The sequence below is a fragment of the Natator depressus genome, chromosome 5, assembly GCF_965152275.1.
Source record: "Natator depressus isolate rNatDep1 chromosome 5, rNatDep2.hap1, whole genome shotgun sequence".
Taxonomy (NCBI): domain Eukaryota; kingdom Metazoa; phylum Chordata; order Testudines; family Cheloniidae; genus Natator; species Natator depressus.
Genome location: NC_134238.1, coordinates 13,310,526 through 13,334,179, shown reverse-complemented (window position 1 = coordinate 13,334,179; position 23,654 = coordinate 13,310,526). Strand labels below are relative to the sequence as shown.

Below are 23,654 nucleotides of genomic sequence, written 5' to 3'. Positions count from 1 at the left end.
CTGATCATCAGCCAGAAGAGAGACAGAAAACACTGTGTGTGAGAGAGGAAAGTTAAGTGGGATAGAAGAAGCAGCAATGGGAGTTAAGGACCAAAAAAACAACCACCACCCCAGAAGATTGGCGGAGATGGCAAAAAGCCATCCTGCTAAAAACAAGAAGGCCATATTCACTCCTGGTTACAATTCTGTTGCTTTAGTAGAGTTACAAGGGGGATGGATTTTGTTCAGTGGCTCTTGTGAGGCACAGTCAGAAGTGCTGATTCCTAAAAGTTCTCTTATCTCCTCATCCCCATGTTTTTTCCCAGGTGGACACAGGATTCCTAACTTCCAGTGAAGTTCTTACCATTATCAACATTTCTTTCTCTTCTGGGTCCCTCCCATTTTTTACATCACTCAACTGCAGTCCCTGACTACAACTTCCCATCAGGGCTTTTCAGTTGGAGTACTTTGGGGGCCTGAGAGACTTTCAGATACTCATCTAAAGAAGGGGAGTATTTGTTAGGCTGACCATTATTAGAGCTGAGCATTGCTCCACCAACCCATTCCAGAGGGTCAACCTTCTGGCATTACTGACTGGTCACGATCAAATTTCCTACAACATTTGAGAGTCACAGCATAGTCACTCATGTCTTTCCTCAAGTAAATTCTTCACCCCATGCCCAAAACTTACTACTTTTCTCCCTTCTGCCACCTGATGAAGTATTGAGCATGCCCTGTTCACGCTGCAGCAACGGATGTTTACTGCTCTTTTGCAAGTCTATAGTTGAAATTACTTTTTCATAGATTTCCAGTGGTGACCCTTTTTGAATTCCCATCACTTGTTGTGAGAGCAGCAGAGGAGTCAGACTTCTTCCCCTCTCAGTACTGATTGCAAATGTAAATAGTCCTAAATATCTTCAGGAAAGAATAGGTTTAATAGTAACCTCAGATGCCAGTGACTTCCTTTCATAGTGCTGCTGCCGCCACTTTTTGGCAAGATGGGTGCAACCAGCCATATGTTTGTCCTGTGTTGGTCTGAAGTATTCCTGTCTGTTTTCTGAGCACAAAAACATCAGCTCTACTTCTGTAGAATTAAGGTGTCTCTTAAGCCATATTTTCAGTGTCTAGAAATGTGTGCATTGTGGCATCTTTCGTGTGTAAGTTTCTATCACTGACTTGAGGTTACAAAAAGATCTTCTTCAAATATTTGAGGGGATAGTTGGCCCAGTGAGTTACTGTACTGTCTTGGACCTTTGGAGAGCTGAATTTAACTCTTGCTTTAAGTTGTGAATGAAGATGAGTTTGGTCTTTTCATACCATACATTGGTAAGAGAGGACTGATAAATGCTGGACCACGATATGCTATGCATCCGATGAAGTGAGCTGTAGCTCACGAAGGCTCATGCTCAAATAAACTGGTTAGTCTCTAAGGTGCCACAAGTACTCCTTTTCTTTTTTCTTTTTACGAATACAGACTAACACGGCTGTTACTCTGGGACCAACTTTGTGGCACTAGAGATCAGCATTGAGAAACATGGGCGTAGCGATACGTGGGGAAGCTTAAACAAGTGCCACCTTGTTCGTGGCTCCAGCTAGTTCTGTCAGTTCCTCACTTCCCCCAGAGTACTTAATTCACTTACAAATATCCATTTATATTCCTGGATGATAGTGTTATAAATGACCTGAAGCACTGTACTTTGTTTTAATGCCAGCTTGCTCCTATGTCACAGCTGCTGTTGAGAGCCAAGATACGTTCATGTTATAATGAAGACTGTTATGAAAGAGGAGATTAGAGTGGAATACTGTGTAGTGAGTAGCCACACTATAGTTGTGTTGTAACATAGTGACCTTGTGAATGAGAATGCACTGTGGTGCAGAATTTCTCTCCTCTTAACTAACAGCCAGATTGTTTTTGTAATTTCCCATGCTGTTTAAAACAGGGTTCTCATGTATCAGCCATCTACTGTAAGAGTGCCCAGTGTGACAACGGTTGATCCTGCTGCTATTCCTCCTTCATTAACAGACTACTCAGTACCATTCCACCACTCACAGATATCCAGTATGTCATCAGACTTGCCAGGTAGGTGGTGGTGAATTTTTTTTTTTAAACATGTTCCAACACTCTAATAACTAATGAGGTATTGCCTTACTGAGCCAGATTATACTGAGTGCTGCACTGATGCTACATCTAAACAAGAACAGTGCAAGCAGGTCACGAGGGTGTCTTTCCACACTCAGATTCCAGTCGTCGTATAGCTTCCAAAATGGTGACGTCAAAAACATTGCTCTAATGAGCACAAACTCGAGTTTGTGTGTTGGTAAATCAGCTAGAGGAGAAGTCTCACTATGATGGATTTAGGTTTTGTTAGTGTGATCACCTGGCTGATGTGCTTCAAAAACACGAGACAGGAAGAGTAAGCATCTAAAGTTGTGACAGCTCAACTCAACCTTATCTTGCCTCTAGACAAGGAGAGAAACCTTTTACCTCTATCTAGCTGGTTGAGGTTTGTTCCTAGTGTTACTCTGTCTAGCCTAGGAAAAAGGTTAAGGTGTGAGCTACAATGTGTAAGCTCTGACCTCTGTTGCCTTTTTTTATTTAGACATACCCTAAATGCCCATGATGCATTCTTCAACACTGCTGCTAATAGCAATCAGAAGGTGGGAAATGGTGGTATTTTCTATCCTTGCTCTTTACAAGAATGCTGTTTGTGAGGATTCTTGGGATTCTTTCTACCTACACTAGTACACAGAGCCTTGGAAAATGGTTTCAGCCAACACCCACCCCTTTCCCTGACCTGTCCATGTCCTCCCTGCTGCACTTGTGCCTTTTTTTTTTTTTCCTGTTCCAGCCCCCACCTGGATGATGGTATCGGGATAGATCTCCTCCTCTGTGTTTCACTGCGCTCTCTGGTTCTTTTATTGCTCCCTCCCTCCCAACATGCCTCCCTTAAGAAAACCCAGTGTCTTTCTGTAGAATACTCAGAAAAGCCTTCAGTTCACCTTTAATTCTCTCCTTAAGGTTAAAGTGAATTAAAGTTCTAGAATTTCACAGTGAGTTGTGGATCCCTAGTGGGCGCTGTAGAGAAATCTCCTGAAACAAATCTCCCATCCATTTTTCTCAGTGGGTGGGGGGAGAGACAGCCTGCTGGTGAGGGAACACCATTGCCTAGATCCAATTGGAGGCGAGGGCTGGCTGGCAAGGGAGGGAGTAGGAGGTCTGTTCTACAGTAGCCCATTCCATTCTCTATTCTTTTGTCTTTCTGTCAATATGGGGAAGGCAAGGCCAGGATTTTCAAAAATACAAGACTAAAGTGTCTCTAGCATTGGTAGGCTTCTGTTTTTGAAAGTTCTACCCTAAATGCTTAAGCACTGAAGGTGTATAGGAGGGAAGAAATTCAGTCACTGCCCCTTGAAGCTTGTAGTTTGAACTGCTTCTGCATTCCTAATGTTTCCAGACAGCTTCAACACCATAGGGATGATGTTAGAAGTGTTTCCTTGCTGGCTGCCGTTGGATGGAGGAGAGGCCTGCTGTTTGGTGGTGGACTTACTTCTCTACAGCGTGCTTAATATTATGACTCACTTTATGTCCAATTGATAAAAGTTATGGTCACACAGTGAATCTTGTGCTATGCTAAACTTGCATACACTTGCAATATCTCCAATTAGCTACCTCCTCATCTATGCAACTGTTAAAATCACCCCAGTATATCCAGTGCCTTGCATAATGACAGGTTTCAGAGTAGCAGCTGTTGAGAGTCAAAAAGAAAAGGAGGACTTGTGGCACCTTCAAGACTAACAAATTTATTTGAGCATAAGCTTTCGTGACCTACAGCTCACTTCATCAGATGGAATCCACTGAATGCATCCGATGAAGTGAGCTGTAGCTCACGAAAGCTTATGTTCAAATAAATTTGTTAGTCTCTAAAGTGCCACAAGTACTCCTTTTCTTTTTCCAGTATATCCAGTGAATCACCATCATCGCTGTACCTTCATGTAGGGGAAAAAACCCACTTATAACTAGACAACTTTATTTTTCCTGGCTCCTGATAATTTGAGACAGGTGTTATCACATGTCCTTCACTAAGTACTCTATAGCTAACACTAAGCAATTTAACTATGATAAAACATTTCTTAAAGCTGTACAACTCTTGATAACAGAGGAGACAACATTAATCTCTTATCTTTCTAGGTTTGGATTTTCTTTCACTAATCCCAGTTGATCCACAGGTATGTTTCCTGGCTACACTGATGTCTTTTAATTTTTTAAGTGTTTTGTTTTTCATGGTTACACACTTCAGAAAAAAGAATTGCAAACTATCCGGACTAGTCAGGTGGTCCGATTAGTCAGGAATCCTTCTCAAACAGTGGCTAGTACCAAACATTGAGAGGAAGGCACAAAGCATCCCATGATAGACCAGTATAGAATCCCTTTTCAATAAGGGAAGACTCCCTCTCTCCCCTCCCCCCAAATCCTCAGGTAGGTAGGTAGCTAGTGTCCTTTTCTCAGAAACATGAAAGTTTCCGTCCCTTTGTAATGTAACTGACTCTAGGTAAGGTATCAGACCTATTACAGTCCAGTCCCCTGCATAGGCAGGAGGCTATATCAGATATTAAATGGATACTACACTTGATCTTGATCTTAATTAAATGGCCAAGACAAGAGTAGGATTTGAGACAGATTCTGATCCTCTCCTGAGCTTTCAGGACAACTGTCATCTGTCCAGTCCTTGGAGAAAAAGGAAGTACTTACTGTTGCTGTGTCCGATAGTACTTTGTGTCAGATGGGCAGGGGCATGCGCAGGAATTTAAATGTGAACACTTTTGGAGGGACACTAAACACACACAAATGACAGGTTTTGAGTGGACCCCCGCCCCCATTTCTCGCAATGCCTCTGGTGGGGATGCCCAGCAGCATCTCCCCCTGCAGCCTGTGCAAGGAGGAAGCAGCAGGGCACCTGGTCACACGCTGCTCCTCCTCTGCCCCCCCCCCCCCCTTCCTACAGCTGCAGCCTGCTGCTGCTTCTGTGCTCCTGGAGTCCCAGCGCTACTGCCTGCTTTGCAGACACAGCTGAGGTGAGTCAGGGGCTGGAGGCAGAGGCAACATGGACTCCCAGTAGCAGGGAAGGAGAAGCAGCAGGCTGCAGCTGTAGGGATGAGGGGAGGAGGAGCTCAGCCAGCAGCCCTGCCACTTTCTCCTGGCCCAAGGCTGCAGAAACACAGATATGGGGGGGCTCTTGCCCTCCTTTTTGCATGTCCCTGCAGTTGGGCCATATAGCAGGGGACTCTGAGTTGGGGATCCAAAGGCTGCCAAGCTGGGATTGATAGAGGCTGTACACACAGGATATAGATTGAATATATTGCTGTAAATCAACTTCTCCAGCCAATTCAGACATTACAGTCTGATTCCAAACACTTGCTGTGACCTGAGGTCCCAGGGTGGGATGGTTTTGAAGACACCATAACAGTATGAATCCATTTAAAAACTAGTATAGTTTTTAGAGTGCATCAAGTAGGTAAAGACTGAAGATGTTCTGATCCCTTTTGGGTATGGACTTGTTAAAACCTGCTAGAGATTAGTAGTGCCTTAAACATTCCTCGCTGTATTCAACCATAATAATGCTAGTTTAAAAGGAGGTTCTGCCAATTCAGGAAACCTGTTTCGAATTTGCATGAGTTTAGTTTACCAAAAAAAAAAATCCGACTATTACAGCCCATTTGTCATTGGTAAAATGTTCTTAGAGTCAAGTATCTCTTCCTGTTAAGTGGCTGCACTTCAGTGGTGTGGATGAAGTGATTCTTGTAGACACAGAATTTGCAAAGCACTCTTGTGTCATTCAGGATTAAAGGTGCTATGTAAATATAAGATGATTACACAAATGACAGGAGACCCTCTTATACTTGCACATCTGCAAATTGAGATAAATTTTCCACTAATGAGATGTCATAGCAACACAAGACCTTGCCACACCTCCGTACTAAGATTTCATAGTATGCCAGTAAATGTTCTGTGGCATATGTATTAGAAGTAGTGAAGTGTTGTTAAAACTAACCTAGCCTTCTCAAATAAATGAGCAGAATATATTTTGATGCATTCTCTGCTTGCTGTGTTCTTGCTTGCTGGTTTGTAAAAGTCTGGTTCTTATTATGCATGTATTAGCAAGTTTCTGTTGTAGTTAACTAACTTGTTGTAGGGAAGATGCATCCTCAGAGCTTATTTTCCCTTGTGCAGTTAAGTCTCTTCCTTATCGGCATCATTGTTTGTTTCAAGCAGTACTGTCCTCCTATGTTTTTGGATAGTCTCACTTCAACCTTAACAAGCAGCACCCCTGGCAATATCATCACATCTACCAGCCACCAGGAGAGCAGCACTCACGTTAGTTCTTCAAGCAGGAGTGAGACAGGAGTCATAACCAGCAGTGGGAGCAGCATTCCTGACATCATCTCATTGGACTGAAACGCTGGCAGCAAAAAACTCTAGAAGTAATTGCACAAAGCTGCTCGTCATGACTAGAGAAGGAACTGCAGTGTCTTGGAAGCTATTTTGATATTTATTAAAGAGACAGATTGATTCTGTTGCCTTCTGAAAGTCGAGTAAAACTACATCTACAGTAGGAACTGATATGATTAGAACTCTTCCCCCCCCCCTCCCTTCCCCCCACGGTCATAAAATATTTGGAGTAAAAAAGATCGTCAGAACAAATGTACTGTTTGGCTTGTTCTGGGGAAACTGACTTTGTTTTGTTGTTGGATGGATTCCTACACAGCAATAATGTAAAAAACAACTTTTTTTTAAATAAAAAAGGCACTTAACCACTCTAGAATGAAAACAGCATATGTTTATCCTGGATACAAGAGAAAGGTGCAGAAGTCTGCATTGCTGAATTCTTTCACTGCAGCCTGTAATAAACTTCATTTAGAATAATGAAGGTTTGTGAAATAGCCATGATTTGTGCTATATTTGTTTGTTCCTTACATCCTTCTTTCCCCTTCCTCCCCCTTCCATGGGGGGGAAAAAAATCCTGTAAATTGGTTCCGGACTGTGTTGTTTACTTATGAATGCAAATTCCTAAAGTGTTCTTTCTTGTGTATTTTGGAGAAAAACTATGCAAACCCTTCATCATACAGATGTTAATGTGTGCTTTCAATTCATAGTGTAAACACAACAAACAAACTGCTATGCAGAACCTGGCTTTGGTCCTTTAACTTCTGGCCAGGCCTCTTGTATAAGGTGGAAAGTAAAAAAACAAACAAAAAAACCCTGTTCAGACGATGAAATCCTTTTTCTTCCTTCATGTAATTGCCTACCCATACTAGTTCATAAAACTAAACTGTGTCCTTCAGTGCAGCTGTTGGAATCACAAAGTAGTTACTTATCTCTCTAGTCTGTCTTTGGTCCAGTGCAGGATTGTTCTCTGTGCATATTTGCCAAAGCTTTGTCTAGTTGAGCTTTAAATGATTCAAACAGCTTCACCCGCCTTTTTTGCTACTGCACAGTTTGACACTACGTTTGGGAAACTTTCTTTACTCTTTCAGCCCATTACTCCTTGTTAAACTTCATGGTAGACTAGAGGGTTTCTTTGTTGTGATAATCGTCAAACAGGTGTAGACACTGTCCCTGCCTAGCCAAAATATACATATAGGGCCAAATCATGCAAGGTTTCTTAACAGTCCTATTGTGTATAGTGTCTAGAAGGGTTTGCTGATCAGGACTATAATTAATCTTTCCTCCTAATCCCTCCCTTTAATATTTTTGATCTTTTTCTTCCTCTTCCCTGATATTTTCTTTGGTGGTACCCAGAATTTTACACAGTATTCTATGGATGTTCTCAGTGCTGCATGTTGGAAGGGGTTACAGACCAGGAAAGTGATAAGGAAATGCTTTGCTTTAGAGCTGGAATCTTGGTATTGTCTGTATATCTTGACATTGCAACTTCTCCAAGTATAGTGTTTCTATTGACTATATTTAAAATTCTTCCCCTAACAACTCATTTTCATTCTTTCCTGTCTCTTCCCTAATATATTTTATTTATTTTTTGATACTAGATGAGGAAGTGTTGCACTTAGTCCAGTGTGCTTTATGCCTTCCGAAAGCCATACTCATGGCACTTGTTACCATAGTATTTGAACTAAATGTAAATACAGGAGATGTTAAAACAGGGCTGATTTCAGATCCCTTTGCCATCCTCCACTCCCACCCCAAATTATCGGCATTCCTGTTACTTGTAGCTTTTTTTGTATGCTCTTTCAGCCAGTTTTCAGTTCATGTCAATCTTAATAGTGCATCCCCTACTCTTTTTTCCCTTTGTCTACTAACTTTGTACCTATTAAATGAGCAAGTTTTTTCTGGCATGATTTGTTAATAAAGCCAAGCTGCTTATTGTTTCTAATTTTCTTTAGGTGATTAGTGTTTTTCTCTATACTAATTGCATATTTGAAGTAAAAATAGCATAGTCCTGCTAATGTTAAGACACTAAAGATAAACAATATTTTTAAAAGTTCTCTTGTACTAAGAACATCTGGTACTTTGCAGATGCTGGGATGGATCAGTATTTGTCACACACGCTCAGTATCTGGCCTGGGCCGGGGAAGCTAACGATCCAACCAGCAGACTAAATTCAGTGGTGAATCCTGGTTATGTGCCACCTGAGGCATGTTGTGCATACGACAGCTGGAGTAGAAGTCAGTGACCAAGACTGGTATTCTGATACAGTGGATCATAAACTAACACGTGAAGCACTGAATTGCAATATGCAATTCTATAATTTCCTAGTCTGTTGTATCTGCTCAATTAAAAAGAAAGATTTCCTTTTCTCAGAGCAGCAGATAACTGAGGAAACATACTTAAGAAATTGCCCATGATCAGATTTGTTCAGTGCTCCCTTCCATTTGAGCAGGGTGGAAGGGTATGCACAGTATACCTGTGCCTCCTCGTCTGCATGCTTGGAACATCCATACTGCAGCAGTGAAATGAAGTGACAAGCTGTCCCTTCACAATTTGAGAACTTTATGCAGAAGGTTTTGCCAGTGGTGCCTGCAGTTCTACAGCAACTACTATAGTCTGTTTTTCACTTCTCAGACGGAAGTCTAGTGCATTGGCTTCAGCTGCCGGAAGCCAAAGTTGTGTGGTATAACTACCTTAGTCCCAGTCCAAAAAGAAATTTCTGGTTTGACCTGTATAGTTGTGTGAAGATTATTTACAGTATGTAAAACTGGATGGAGGGAGAGCCAAAAGCCCACAACAACCCTTTGACCTGGACTGGATTTGAAGAACTGGCTGTGCAGCAATGAGAAATGGACTTCACCAGCGCATAGCCACAGGACAGATTGTGCCACTTCTCCAGGAGTCCCAGCACCAAACATACCCAAGAGGCAAAAGGTGGCTTTAGCCACACACTCTCCCTCTGCCCAATGCTTGGTTGGCAGGAAACCTGCTGTGGGCCGAGTATAAATTAGAGCTGCCATGGGGATATACTAGCATACAAGGAGCTCCAGAGGGCTGCTCTGCAACCAGGGACAAGAAAAAATGACTCACCTGATAAACCCACTCCAACTTAGCGCAGCAGGTAACGGTGGGCTGCATCATGGGTGCATGATGGCAAATGTACCCTGACAGAGCCCCCTGCAGAGGCTGTAGTAGAAGGGATAATCCCTCTCAGCTTTCATGCTTTGATCAGTGCTCAGTTTCTCAACAGTACATTCTTTGTGAGAGACTGAGTAATGGAATTTATAACAGAATTGAAGTATTTCCTTGGCACCACTCGTTGAAGTGTTTGCTACATACCATTAGTATAAATCAGGTGCAGGGGGAGAGGAGCTGTTCAGCCGCCATATAACAATGATCATTATGTTAAGTAAGTGGGGCAAATGCAGTCTCCACTTTCAAACACCGCTCTTCTCGGAGAAGTTTACAAGCACTGAGAGGAAGTCAAGTTTGAGCTCTGTGTGTGATTTTTAGCTTGACAAATGTAATTCAATTTCGTCCATTGCTGTTTTCCTCGTCAGTTGCAAACTGGCAATTGTAGAATGAGATGTTATCGCAGCAGTTTTTCAAAGTTGGGCTTCTTTTGTTTTAAAAACTGGCAAAACTTTTTGATGGAAGTCCTATGCAAGGTTTACATTCAATTAATAGGAAAGCATAGTTCTAAATATCAGGCCCAACAGTACAGTGAGAGCCATGAATGCAATTGAAAGACTTCTATGGACAAATTATAGCTGGCTACAGTTCTAATACTATACAGATGTACATACAGCAGCTACTAGTTAAGACATTTGTGAATGGTTCCTAACAGACTGCTTTGACATGTCAGCCATACCAAACCTTCTGCTAGAAAGTTTATACTGAATATTTTGAGTACTCTAGGGAATGCAGTTTGCAGTGTTGGAGAACATGCTGAATTGGGCAGCATAGGGTACCCTTATTGCACCCATGCAATAGGGGGAATATTTAAGGCTTTGTACTTCAGCATGTTCCTCGCTTCATAGCAAGATTGATGTATATTGAGGGGTTTTTTTTAGTGTGATAAAATGTAAGAGCACTTCCATTTAGCTTCCACTGTAAAAGAATTTTTTTTTTTTTTTTTTTTTTTTTTTTTGCTTGGAGTGTAACTTAATTGAACTGAACAGAGCCAGATACTGTTCAGCTGCTAGAGGAAAGTAGTTTCTACCACTTTAAAAAAAAAAAAATCCCTACATTATTACATACTCTGAGGGGTAGAGAAAATAGTGGTAGATAAAAGCAAAACTAGCCTCACCCCAACAAACTGATGATGGCTATTATTTGGAGCAGCTTGGGAGAAGGCTTTCCCGAACACCTTTTTAGTTACATTATTAAATTCTTTCAGAAACTGGAACAGGCTAGTAAGAAATTGGGGGCTGTTTTTTCTAATTGTCTACTTCAGTTTCCCTAATACAAAACAGATAATCTAGGTTCATTCAAAACTTTAATCTTGTGTTAAAAGGCTTGGTTTCTAAGATCACTTTCACTATATCAAGAACATGTATGTTTTCAAAGTGAAATAGATTATTAGCTTTAAGGGGACTAAGAAGAAAAACCTAAATTTAGTTAAGAATTCCTGCATAATTCTATAGTAAAGCAGCTGCCTCCACTGTTTTCTGCATCAGGACAGTTCTGAAACAGACTACGTTTTAATGGAAAGAATCTCTTTTGTGAAAGGTGTAGGTAACTACTGAGTGGCCTGCTTACAAAAATAACCCCTCTAGTCAGTCAACAATTTTTTTTTATAGGTTTTTTTTGGGGGGGGGCAATGAACATGATATAATTGCAATATGCTGGATTGTTTGTATTCAATGTGATATTCTCAAAGCTTACTACTTCCTTCCTGGTTTTGAGGAAATGTAACAAGGTGAAACTGGGCATTGTAACATGATAAACAGAGAAGGTAATTACAACTTATCTAAGAAGTTGTCTAGAGGTGGAATACCCTCCTTCAAGCCTTTGCGCTTGCGTATTTCAGCCACAACTTGCCAAAGACGAGTAGTTGCATCATAAGGATCTCCAGGCAAAATTTGCCAATGATCAAAGATACATTGTGGGAAAGCTTGACCACCAGTGTTGGACCTCAAGTCAGCAGTGAAACCTGGGGGCCAGGAAAGCAAAGTCAGCCAGTCATACCTGCTGTGTCTAGGCAGAGTTGGAAGCCCTACTGTGGATTTAATAGTTTTTGCTAGAATGGCACAGAGGAGTGAGATTCTTGAGGTGCGTTTAGCTCTAGAGCAGAATACCCACAGAGACAAAACATTGAACTCCAGTTCCGGTACAAGAGAGAGCCTCTCCTTTCTAGCTGTGTAAACACCGAGAAGCTAAGCTCAACTTGGGCAAGAGCATGATTAGAAAGCACGTTAAACCATTAAAATAGCCAGTGTTGTATTGTAATCCCCCCCCCCGCCCCATTGTCCACTGTTTAATTCTTAGAACATCAGTGACAATCACACAAGGCACCTGGTTACTTCACACAGGAGTCTGGCACCTCTAATCCTTCCTTCACACCTACCGCTTGTGCTCCTGCTGCAATCGGTTGCTCTGTGCTGGTTTCTTAGTGGAAAGCAACAGCCATGAAGCCAGAAAAAAGGTTAGGGGATAGGGTGGAGCAGTCCTAGCTTGACCCTTCCTTTCCAACAGCTAGGAAGTCTTGTGTGGTACAGTGCTGTACGTGTGCTATCCCAATTACAACCTCTGGGAAACTGACCACCCTGAAGTTTACCATTTTGTTTTTTTCCAGGTTTCTAACTGAGCACATTAACCTCTTGTTTACTTTTCACCTAACTGTAATTACAAGTGAACGACTAGTAACTGTATTGCAATGGTTAACTTCCTGGTGGAATCTCAGCCTCAACTTAGGCACTCGTATTCATTGTACGATGCACAGGAGAGACCTAAGCACCGCAGAAGCTAGCAAGCTGAATGGGGAGCTGCCTAAATTAGGCATGAGTGAAATGCCAAGACGACTAGGTGGATGGGGGAGAAGAGAACCCCTCCATTACAAGCAGGGTACTCACCTGGGCTGAGGGCAAGTCAGGTTCAATCCCTGCTGGGTACTTGAACCTTACTCCCTCATCACAGGTGAGAGTACACCGACTCCTGGGTTATTGTGCATTATGGACATACACACCTGTCTCATGGATGGGGGCTAACCCCACAGGTGTGCTCTGAGAGTGCCTATACCATCAAGCCCTATGGGGAGGTAGGTGAAGAACACGAGCCTGAAAAACTGCAGGGTTTCAGCAAGAGCTGTGGTCCAGTGTCAGGACTGCTGCTGGCTTTTATACATGCCCATCAGCAGAAACGCACCTAAATGATGTGAGCTGTAGTTCACAAAAGCTTATGCTCAAATAAATTGGTTAGTCTCTAAGGTGCCACCAGTACTCCTTTTTAAGTACCTTTGTGGATCTTGCCCTTTCTCCCTAGATGAGTGATTCACATGCATCAGAACTACTTTGGATGTAAGTATATTTATTAAAAAAGGATGACTGACTTGTTTCACCTTTCCCTCTTCACCAAACAACGACTGCCTCCTTTTTTCTTTTCCAGCTGCAGCAATTCAGCCATGTGACTAGCTCCTTCCCAACTGCGATATCAGTACTCCTGGGAATGCAACTTAGTATGAGCTGTATGGAAAATATCAGTTTTTGGAACAGCTTCAGTTCCTCAGCTGAGAATGACAAGCCTTACCTATATACCAAGGAAATCTAGGAGCAGCTGTTTCAGCATTTGGGTTTCTACAAGATGCTCAAGGTGCAGAATAATGTGCAACCTCCACAATGTATCCTATCATTAGAAAAAGTTCAAACTTCTGATTGCAAATAGCACCTTCCAAATAGGAAACAAAGAAACCCATGTACTGTCTGTCTGAATCTCTAGACACAAACAATAGTTCTGATGTGTTAATTGTCTCCTTACAATGTTAACTGAAATCTAAAGATGATCCTTTAAATACTCATTTCATATTGATAATTTCAGCAGAACTATCCAGTTAATGTGCTTCTCACACTATGTCAAAAGCCCATCTGTTACCTTGTCCCCCTGCCCCACAGCTGGCAAAGCCTCCAGCTTCACTACTAAACACATCCTCACTGCAAAAGGGCAGTTTCAGTTTATATATATTAAAAAAAAAAAAAAAAGTACACTGAAAATTGACAAGTTCTGGGCAGTGAAAGGAAAGGGATATAATATCAAGTTAATCAGTAAGGCTATGTAGATTGGGTTATTGGTTTAAAACATCAGGCTATCTCCTCGGCTGTGGTAAGCTGGTATAGCTCTGTGTTACACAAGTTTGCTAGAGCATAAGATCCTGCTTTTAATAAATATCTTTAGTGACAGAAGTAGGGTCCTGGTCACCCTGGAATGTCCTCAGCTGGGAAGAGTAAGTTGCATGTGTCCGCACAGGGTGCCAAGAAGACATTAAAGCCCAGCGGAGAAAGCTGCCTGTCAACACAATGAGTTGAAGATGCAAAAAACACCAGGAACGAAGTCAGATGTAAGAATTCCCATTTCATTAACTCCCAGCCACATTGTTGGAAGCCCTCCCCCACCATCCAGACATACTTAAGGAAGGTACAAGGAGTTGGCTAAAGACAATATGGCCTCCTTACCAAAAGACTCATTTACAGGTAGATAAGCCTTGACCACAAACATCGGGGTTCCTGCCATTTGGAATTTGTCAAAGACATGGCCCCGTTTCCTGTTCAGCACACCATAGATACCTCCAACCACTTGTTCGGGGCACTATGAAGAAAAATGTTACTAAGTTACATACAAATAGCAATGGCTTGGTCATTGAACATAGCAGCACTAAACTTAGCACCAGACAATCCCTTTGGATTCTTCTCCCACCCTGGAACCACCTCTATGTGTGCCTGCCTCCCTTCTCCAAGGCGTTTCCTCACCAACCTCTGCACCAGTCTCGGGTTGTACAATCCCAAGCATGTCATTTGTGTCTGCAATAGACCACACTGCAGCATATGTTTGTGCAGCACTGTCCAAAGGTTGTGTGTTCAGTAAAGAACTTCTGCTCACTTTTTGCCCCAGAATAATAATTCTCTACGTCTTTTAGTGAAAGGGCAGATCAGTGATAGGCAGGGCTCCCATCATTTGTCTAAAACTAAACGCACACTAAGGTAAATATGTAAATGGAATTATTTAAAAGAATGCTTGACACACACTGATAACGCTATGTTAAAACAGTCAAGGTACTACTTCAGGTGCTAAAAAGAATGGCTTTGCAGCAGTAGCCACAGCAAGCAGATCCAGTTGTTCATTGCAATGCCCTCACTTGGCTGGGGGGACTGTGGGAAAGTGATGGGATTCAAGCAACTCTACTGTTAGAGTGTTTTCTGGTAGGGGATTTTTACCACTACACATTTCTAAATTATGGCAGGCATTGAACTTGAGGGTTTTTTTTTTTTAAAAAAAGGCAAACCAGTATGTGTTTTGCCATAGAAAATAATACATACTTTTAGTACAAATAGAAATTTCCTGAGGTCTTGCATTTACCAAACAAAGTAATTTGAACCCTTCCTCTCCCCAAAACAAAACGAGAAGTGAGTGTTAGGCTTGGTCTACACTACAGAGTTAGGTCGACATAAGGCAGCTTATGTCAACCTAACTATGTCAGTGTCTATAGCCTTGCTCCCACCGATGTATGTGCCCTACTATACCGACATATCTCCATCTCCACAAGAGGCGTAGTGCTTAGTGTCTATGTGACACTGTGTTCCTTACGTCGGAGTTGTGAAATTGATAAGAAAGCTGGCTCCCAGCTGGGCTGCCACCCAGGCTCCCAGCTTGGGCTGCTGCCTGCCCCTCTTCAGTTGGTGGAAGTGCTCCTGGTGGCTATATAGGTTGATTTAAGATCGTAGTGTAGACACAGAGTAGGTCAAAACTCTAGAAAAACTGCTGTTTAAGTACGCAGAGACATATTTAGAAATAGAGCTGCTTATACTGAGTGGCACTGGCAGTTCATGAAGAACAGTGTGATTTAACCCAATGCATGTAGCTCTCTCTGCTCAAACTCTACCCTGTTCCAGACACACAAAACTCCAACTCTACCATCCTCAGAAAACAGGACCAACTTCCTAAAAAAACCCAAAACCACAGCAAGTGCAACTTTCTTAACAGTACTTGTACAATTACATTCCTTTCATGTCTCCTCTAGCTCACCCTCTTACATACCTGGATCTCCACGAGATAGATGGGCTCCATAAGTCTGGGTTGTGCTGTAAGAGCAGAGGCATACAGGACACTTCTGACAGTGGGAAGAATTTGTGCACCACCACGGTGGACCGCATCGGCATGCAGAGTAACATCATGGATATCAAAACGAATGCCCCTCATGTTCTCCCCACACAACACACCCTGCAAGAGAGTCAATGACCTTTTATAGAATTGAAAGGAAAATGGTGGATTTGATACTGTCACTTTTTACTACTTTGAACGTTTTTACAGATATGGGAGTTCACGTGGAAATATATTTGACAGTGTGCTTACACTGACACCTTGACCTTCAACTTAAGAGTCATGAACACTCCTTTTGGTACTGAGCAGATATCCTGAAGGAATAGAAGAACTATTCATTGCAACATGGAAATGCAAGTTTTAAGAACACAGGCGTTTTCACAACAAAGCTGCACTTGGAATCAAAGTTCAATCACTCGCAGACTACAAACTATTTAATATTTGGGTGGAGGAATTCCATGCATTTACAATCACTAGAAATCGTTCATCTAAACAGAGTTTCAATTTTTTTTCTGTTCTTTGCTGAAACTGTTCATAGTTTTGTGTAATTTCCTAACATTTCTAATAAATAAGTTGTCTTTTCCGAAAGGTTACATATATATTCCATCAGTAGCTAAAAAGGTGTTTGGATAACGTCAGAGATTTTTAATATCTAATAATATCCTGCATGTAAACTATTATTCATACTTACTTCTTTTGTTGCCCACTGGAAGCCAGCAACAACATTGTCTTTGATTTCATTTAGGTACTGGACACCCCTGGTGATATCGACCAAGATATTTGGACCAGTTCCATCAGGTCCAAAGCACCAGATCTTACAAACTTCAGAAACATCCCACTCATATTTCTCTGCCAGGTAATGGGCACGCTGCTTCAGTTCTTGATGGGAACTGACTTCTCCTTTGTCTATGTCCTCTGCCAAGCCATCGGGGAAGGGCCGAGCTTTCATATACAGCCTGTTGTGTTTATTGGCAGATTTGGACAAGCACATCTGGCTCGACTCTTCACTGACTGTTTCACGATAAGATACAACTGGGTCTGATTTCTGCGAGGTAGCAAATAAATTCCAATAAAATTGTAATAGTGAACATCCAACATTTTACCCTAAAATTACAAAAGGAACCTACTATGTCCTGTCATTTCCACATTTGTATTATTTGCCCTTTTTATAACAAAAGTTCTAAATCATTTCTTTGCCTTAGGCAGCAAGTTTTATTTTGTACTCCTGGGGGAATTCTATGCCACTGTGCACACGCACGCGTGCGCACACACACAGTAATCATGTCCGGTGCACATTCCCCCCACGCCCCCGAAAATACATTCTACCCAAGAAGTCCTGCATTTCTGCCTTTTGACCACCAGAGGCTGCTGTGCTGCCAGAACACCTGGCTGACCTGCAGAAACGGCGTTCATCTGCTTGTGGAACCAGGTTCAGAGGCAGAGTGGGGCACATGGGGCTGTTGGGGTGTGTGTCACAGACTGAGGTTCAGAAGGGCTAGTGGGGTGGACAGACTGGGGTGCAGGCTCAGGAGCAAGTGGGGTGACAGCATTGAGCCAGGGGCTGAATGGGAGGGGCACTCCAGGACCCCATGGCGATAGGGGCAGATGTGCCTGACTGAATGGGAGAGGCTCGAGGTCAGCTGCGGTCTGCATGGGGGAGGCTTCCCAACTCTCTAACGATCCCCTTCTCCCCAAAAAGAAACTGTTCCATACTTTTCCCACCCACACCCAACAGTCCTCCAGGGTTCACTCTCAGGCTCCTTCCCTCTGCCTCAGCTCCTGTATTACCCCTGGCTTCCCCATGCCTTTGCACTGCTTCTGAGGGGTGCAGAAAATACTTTTCTGTATTGTAGTTTAAATGAATTACCCAAAGTTCTGTATTAATATGCCTAGTAAGGAATCTATTTGTCAAAAAAACATTTCCTGAAACTTTTTTTTGTCTGTATTGTTACAGACATACTTGCTGACAGGTATTTTGAAATAAATTATCAAAATAATTGAAACTGGTGTGATTATATTGTGTTATTTTGACAAATAAAATATGCAGAATATTGCAGAATTTTAAAATATTGTGCACAGAATTTTTAATTTTTTGGCGCAGAACTCCCCCAGGAGTAATTTTGTTCAAGGTAGACTTTAAAGTCCGTTTCATTCACTAGTACAAGTGTTCCCTGACACAGACCACAGACTGCTAATTTCATTGAGACAATAAAATGCAGCTGAAGAACTGTGCTGTATTGACAAGTAGAATCATTATCTTCTGATTCCAAGATTTTCTGTGAAAAAAACCTCAGGCCTTATAAATATGGAAAATATCCTGTGAGAAGGAATCCTAGTAACAGAAATATTTTTCCATGGCCAAATAAGTTTTAGTGCAAATGAAGATGTCTGATATTAGGATGGTATTTTCAAAGAAGCCTAAGGAAGTTAGGTGCCCAATTTGCATCAAATACCCTTTGAAAATCCCATCCTTAATGTGTAAACATCTTCTGTACATTGCAGATATAGACACAAAAGAAGCCTTTTATACCTTGATTGGAATGCAAGCATGATCTTCTTCCAGATCTTTAAGGCAAATTTCTAGATGCAACTCACCAGCTCCAGCAATGATATGCTCACCCGACTCTTCAATAATACACTAGAACATGAAATACTAGTTGTGTAAGAGTAAAAAAATATTTTCTTAAATTAATTTAAATCAGAACATTCCACAGGCAATTTCTATTAGATTATTCTGTGACTTATTTTTTCCAAAATTGCTTAGTAATAGCTGTTATTGTGGAGATTAACCAAATATCATTACATTTATGAAGTGCCTTTCATCCCAATGACTTAACAATGAATCACCTGACCCACCAGTGAAATGTTGCAGGTGGTCTAACATCATACAGCAAAACTACACAATAGCTTACAATAGGAAGTGAAGAGCGCTCCATAACATTGGAACTGTATATGGAATTCAGACAGGCAGAAAATGCCCACGCTAATTTAGCCAGACACTAAGCCCTGGTCTACACTACGGGGTTAGGTCGAATTTAGCTGCATTAGGTCGATTTAAAAATGACTGCGTCCACACAACCAACCCCGTTCCGTCGACCTAAAGGGTTCTTAAAATAGACTTTTGTACTCCTCCCTGACGAGGGGAGTAGCGCTAAAATCGACCTTGCTGGGTCGACTTTGGGGTAGTGTGGATGCAAATCAACGGTATTGGCCTCTGGGAGTTATCCCAGAGTGCTCCATTGTGACCGCTCTGGACAGCACTTCGAACTCCAATGCACTAGCCAGATACACAGGAAAAGCCCCGGGACCTTTTGAATTTCATTTCCTGTTCGGTCAGCGTGGCGAAGTCAGCAGCACAGGTGACCATGCAGTCCCCCCAGAATTGTAGAGCGTAGAATGTTTCTACGCTCCTCCTATCATCTCCATCCCTGAGGTTATCACAGATTAGAAGGCAAAAAAACCGCAGTCAGGATGACATGTTTTCCGAGCTCATGCGGTCCTCCCGCACTGATAGGGCATAGCTTAATGCATGGAGGCATTCAGTGGGCGAGGCCAGGAAAGAATTAAGTGAGCGCGAAGAGCGGAGGCAGGACGCGATGCTGAGGCTAATGGGGGAGCAAACGAACATGATGAAGCGTCTGTTGGGGGAGCAAACAGACATGATGAAGCAAGAAAGCCAAAAAGAGCACAGATCCCCGCTGCATCCACTGTGTAACTGCCTACCCTCCTCCCCATGTTCCATAGCCTCCTCACCCCGACACCCAAGAACGCGGAGTGGGAGGCTACAGGCACCCAGCCACTCCACTCCAGAGGATGGCCCAAGCAACAGAAGACTGTCATTCAAACAGTTTGATTTTTAGTATGGCTACAATAAACAATGTGGCCTTGTCCTTCCCTCCTCCTCCACCCCACCTGGGCTACCTTGTCCGTTATCTCATTTTTAAAAAATTAATAAGAATGCATGGTTTCAAAACAATAGTTACTTTATTTCAAAGTGGGGAGGGTGGTTGGCTTACAGGGAATTAAAATCAACAAAGGGGGCGAGTTTGCATCAAGGAGAAACACACTCAACTGTCACAGCAAAGCCTGGCCAGTCATGAAACTGGTTTTCAAAGCCTCTCTGATGCGCAGCGCGCCTACCTGTGCTCTTCTAATTGGTGTCTGGCTGCTCAAAATCGGACGCCAGGTGGTTTGCTTCAACCTCCCACCCCGCCATAAACGTCCCCCCCTTACTCTCACAGATATTATGGAGCACACAGCAAGCAGCAATAACAATGGGAATGTTGGTTGCGCTGAGGTCTGACCAACAGTGCCAGCGAGCTTTTAAACATCCAAAGGCACATTCTACCACCATTCTGCACTTGCTCAGCCTATAGTTGAACTGCTCCTTACTACTGTCCAGGCTTAATGAGCCATGGGAGCAAGGGGTAGGTGCAACCATGTGGTGCTGCTGGCTGGGAGAGCAGCCTGAGGCAGAAGCTTGCAGGAGAGCAGAAGAGGAGAGTTGCAGCGGAAGTGGTGGAGCCGTACACCATGCCCTGGAAGTTGCTAGGAACCGGGCAGGGAAGACGTTCCCAGAACCCCCGGCCAAGCTACATGTCCGAGGATGACTACCAGTTCTACTGCACTGTCTGCTGTGGAGTTGCAGAAGAGCAGAGTTGCAGCGGAAGCGGTGGAGCCATACACCATGGATGAGGACGGCTAGCAGTCCTACTGCACCATCTGCTGCGAAGGCACCCAGGAGCTGCTGCTGTGTAGCAATCCCAGCTGCTGAAGGTGCTTCTGTGTCGAATGCTTGGAGGTTCTGGTAGGGCAAGGTACCTCGGCCAAAGCAAAAGAGCAAGAGCCCTGGAGCTGTTATATGTGTCAACCACAGAAGTGTTATGGGGTGTTACAACGTCGACCGGACCGGAATGTATGGCTGCAAGACTTCTTCACCAGCGACAAAGGACAGGAATATGATGCACCTAAAATCTAAAAAGGCCCGCACATTTCCCAGAGTCAGTACCCTTGATAACAGAACATCAATGATTGCATTGGCTACTTGGATCACAGCAGCCCCCACAGTAGACTTGCCCACAACAGAAGTGGTGACGGTAAGCTGAGCAGGCTCCATGCTTGCCGTGGTATGGCGTCTGCACGGGTAACCCAGAAAAAAAGGAGCGAAACTATTGTCTGCCGTTGCTTTCATGGAGGGAGGGGCGACTGACGACATGTACCCAAAACCACCCACAACAATGTTTTTGCCCCATCAGACATTGGGAGCTTAACCCAGAATTCCAATGGGCGGCGGAGACTGCGAGAACTGTGGGATAGCTACCGACAGTGCACCGCTCCATACGTCAATGCTAGCCACGGTAGCGAGGACGCACTCCGCTGACTTAATGCGCTTAGTGTGGACATATGCAATTGACTGTATAAAATCAAATTCTAAAAATCGACTTCTATAAAATCGACCTAATTTCGTAGTGTAGACATACCCTAAGACTAATAACATCCCCACACTTGGAAAATCTGTAATGACAAGTAGTCAGGATCTCGGTTTTACAATCTCATCTGAAAGATAAGCAACTGCCAACATCATGCTGGGACATTGTTTCAATGCTAAATCAGAGGGAAGAGTGCTGCCTAATGAATAACCAATACTACTCATTACAAAGCCTGGGTTTTCCTTAGAGACTTCCTATCCAATTTCTGACTAGGCCCATCCCTGCTTAGCTTGTTCAGTCTCATATGATTACAATGTAAGTGGTATGGCTGCAGATTCTAAATGTCAGATTATGAAAGCTATTGTGAATAAGTATCTTTTTGAGTAAAGTCTAGTCCCTCAGGAGTACTTCACTGAAAACCAGCAACTCTAAAACTAACACTCACCTGAACACTAACACTCACCTGAACCATGGGATCAGACTTGGCCAGACGCTTTAGACCTTCAACTAGTTTTGGTAGATCAGCAGGGTTTTTTGCTTCAACAGCAACACGTACAACAGGACTAACACTAAATTTCATCACTCGCATGTTGTGTGCATGCTCAAAGGTGGTAATTGTACCCGTCTTCACCAAAAACTGGTCAACACCAACTAGACCAACAATGTTGCCACAAGGTACCTCCTCAATGGGCTCAACATAACGACCCATCATCAAAATGGTTCTATAAAGACAGAGGTTGGGTAACAATCCTTATATATCTGTTGAAACTATGCCTTTTTTTATCTTAGGAAGTTTCTATAACTGCCTTTTATTTGCCTGCATTCCCTCTGGTACTCATTTTGTTATGTAAGCCAAAAAAAATCATACAAATCTGGTATTTTCATTGACAAAAGTAAACAATGCTCCTTTTATTAGGTTCCCAAAAATAGGCTTTGCAAGCATCTTGACTTTTTTTTTTTTTTTTTTTGCATGCATGCATTCTTCAACAGAAGCAAACTATTTCCATCTACCTTTGAACAGATTTTAGGAAGAAATCTTCCTTTTTGCCAGGTGTGTAGTTTGGTCCCATGATTCGAACTTTCTGTCCAGTGGAAACAATACCAGAGAAGACTCTTCCAAAGGCATAGAAACGTCCCTTATCAGATGTGGGGACCATTTTGGAGATGTACATCATCAGAGGGCCCTTGGGATCGCAGTTTTTGACACCTACAGTAAAACAATGCATTTCAATGAGTCTTCAAAAGCTGTTTAAAACTAGGCCTAACACTTTACTGAGCATTTCCTTCCCCTTCCACTTTATAAGCCTTGTTTTTCATATGGTACCCATTATTGTGAATGCCTCCCATGCATCCGATGAAGTGAGCTGTAGCTCACGAAAGCTTACGCTCAAATAAATTTGTTAGTCTCTAAGGTGCCACAAGTACTCCTTTTCTTTTTGCGAATACAGACTAACACGGCTGCTACTCTGAAACCTCCCAAAATTAAATATGCCTAAAGTTATAATTAACAGCTCTCCTACTTTCCAGTCCAGAGGTCACAGGTCTGTGCTTGTGTGTGGCAGGTGTATAATGTGGTAGACTAGCTCAAAGGAGTGGGTTTTGGTTTCTGCTCTTTGGACACGGTGGTTTGTGGTCAACGTTATGTCTTCCAGGTGTGAGTTCCACAATTCGGCCAGTCATCAATAAATCTCTGTCTCCTGCAAGCACAAGTTTTACTTTTCTGGTTGCAAGTTCCATTGCTCCAGTAGAACGGATGTGTTATGGAAAGCCAAGATCACAGAGTGAGGTGGTCCCTCATGTAACTTGGCCTACTTGGACGTAGATCTTGAAGAGGAGGGCAAAAACTTTGATTTTGACTCATCAGGAACCAAAGCAGCACACTGTGCACAGAAGTGACATGTTGCCAGTGGTCTGTACAGAGGAGACTGCCTGACATTAGTGACCAACTGATTTTTTTTTTAAGTGGTCACCTGTTTCAGACGTAGGTACAGAGAGTTTCAGAAATCAAGTCTGGAGGTCATGAATGCCTGGTTCACTGTGGCTAAGTCCAGATCTGACAGGAGGCTGCGCTATCTTCTTGCCAAATCTAGATGGGTTTTGGATCCATATTTATTTGGGTTTCTAAAAGCAGTGAAATGTCAGGTGGACACTGAAGCTGCAGACTGTCTTCATGACCTAAGGGAAGAAACCATCAATGAAGGGCAATATTATAGAGACGATGAGTTCTGGACAGTACTTCCTTCTCCCTACCAGCATCATTTTAGTCTTTCCCAGGTTCAGCCTCAGCCATTTGCTCTTTATCCAATTGCTGATCTCAGCTAAGCCTTTGGATAGCTGGTAGATGGCACCATTTGCCTCTGATGTAATGGTAATGCACAGTTTCCCTTAGTGGCTTCATGCAGATGTTGAACAAGATGCAGGTGATGATAGTTTAATATGGGACTCCATATAAGGAGTTTGGAAGTGGAGGAGCAGGTGCTCATCATGATTCTCCA

At 42.8% G+C, this 23,654-nt stretch overlaps 2 protein-coding genes across 4 annotated transcripts in view; one reads left to right on the top strand and one right to left on the bottom strand.

The window, feature by feature from the left end:
- Nucleotides 1-8,333, top strand: part of PIAS2 (protein inhibitor of activated STAT 2) — a 48,416-nt gene extending 40,083 nt beyond the window's left edge. Inside the window, exons 11-13 of one of the 3 annotated variants that reach the window (XM_074952322.1) lie at nt 1,920-2,059; nt 4,169-4,206; nt 6,277-8,333. In XM_074952322.1, the coding sequence (XP_074808423.1) occupies nt 1,920-2,059; nt 4,169-4,206; nt 6,277-6,357 (259 nt within the window). In that variant the 3' untranslated portion in view covers nt 6,358-8,333. Of the gene's footprint in view, nt 1-1,919; nt 2,060-4,168; nt 4,207-6,247 lie in introns of all 3 variants that reach the window. The other 2 variants (XM_074952319.1, XM_074952321.1) reach the window with 2 other exon arrangements.
- A 3,556-nt stretch (nt 8,334-11,889) lies between these two features.
- The window catches only part of LOC141987199 (elongation factor 2-like), a 34,296-nt gene continuing 22,531 nt past the window's right edge, over nt 11,890-23,654 (bottom strand). The window contains 7 exon segments of the mRNA XM_074952318.1: nt 11,890-13,104; nt 14,089-14,221; nt 15,668-15,850; nt 16,422-16,775; nt 18,261-18,368; nt 21,623-21,881; nt 22,171-22,366. Coding sequence (XP_074808419.1) covers nt 13,073-13,104; nt 14,089-14,221; nt 15,668-15,850; nt 16,422-16,775; nt 18,261-18,368; nt 21,623-21,881; nt 22,171-22,366 — 1,265 coding nt within the window. The 3' untranslated portion in view covers nt 11,890-13,072.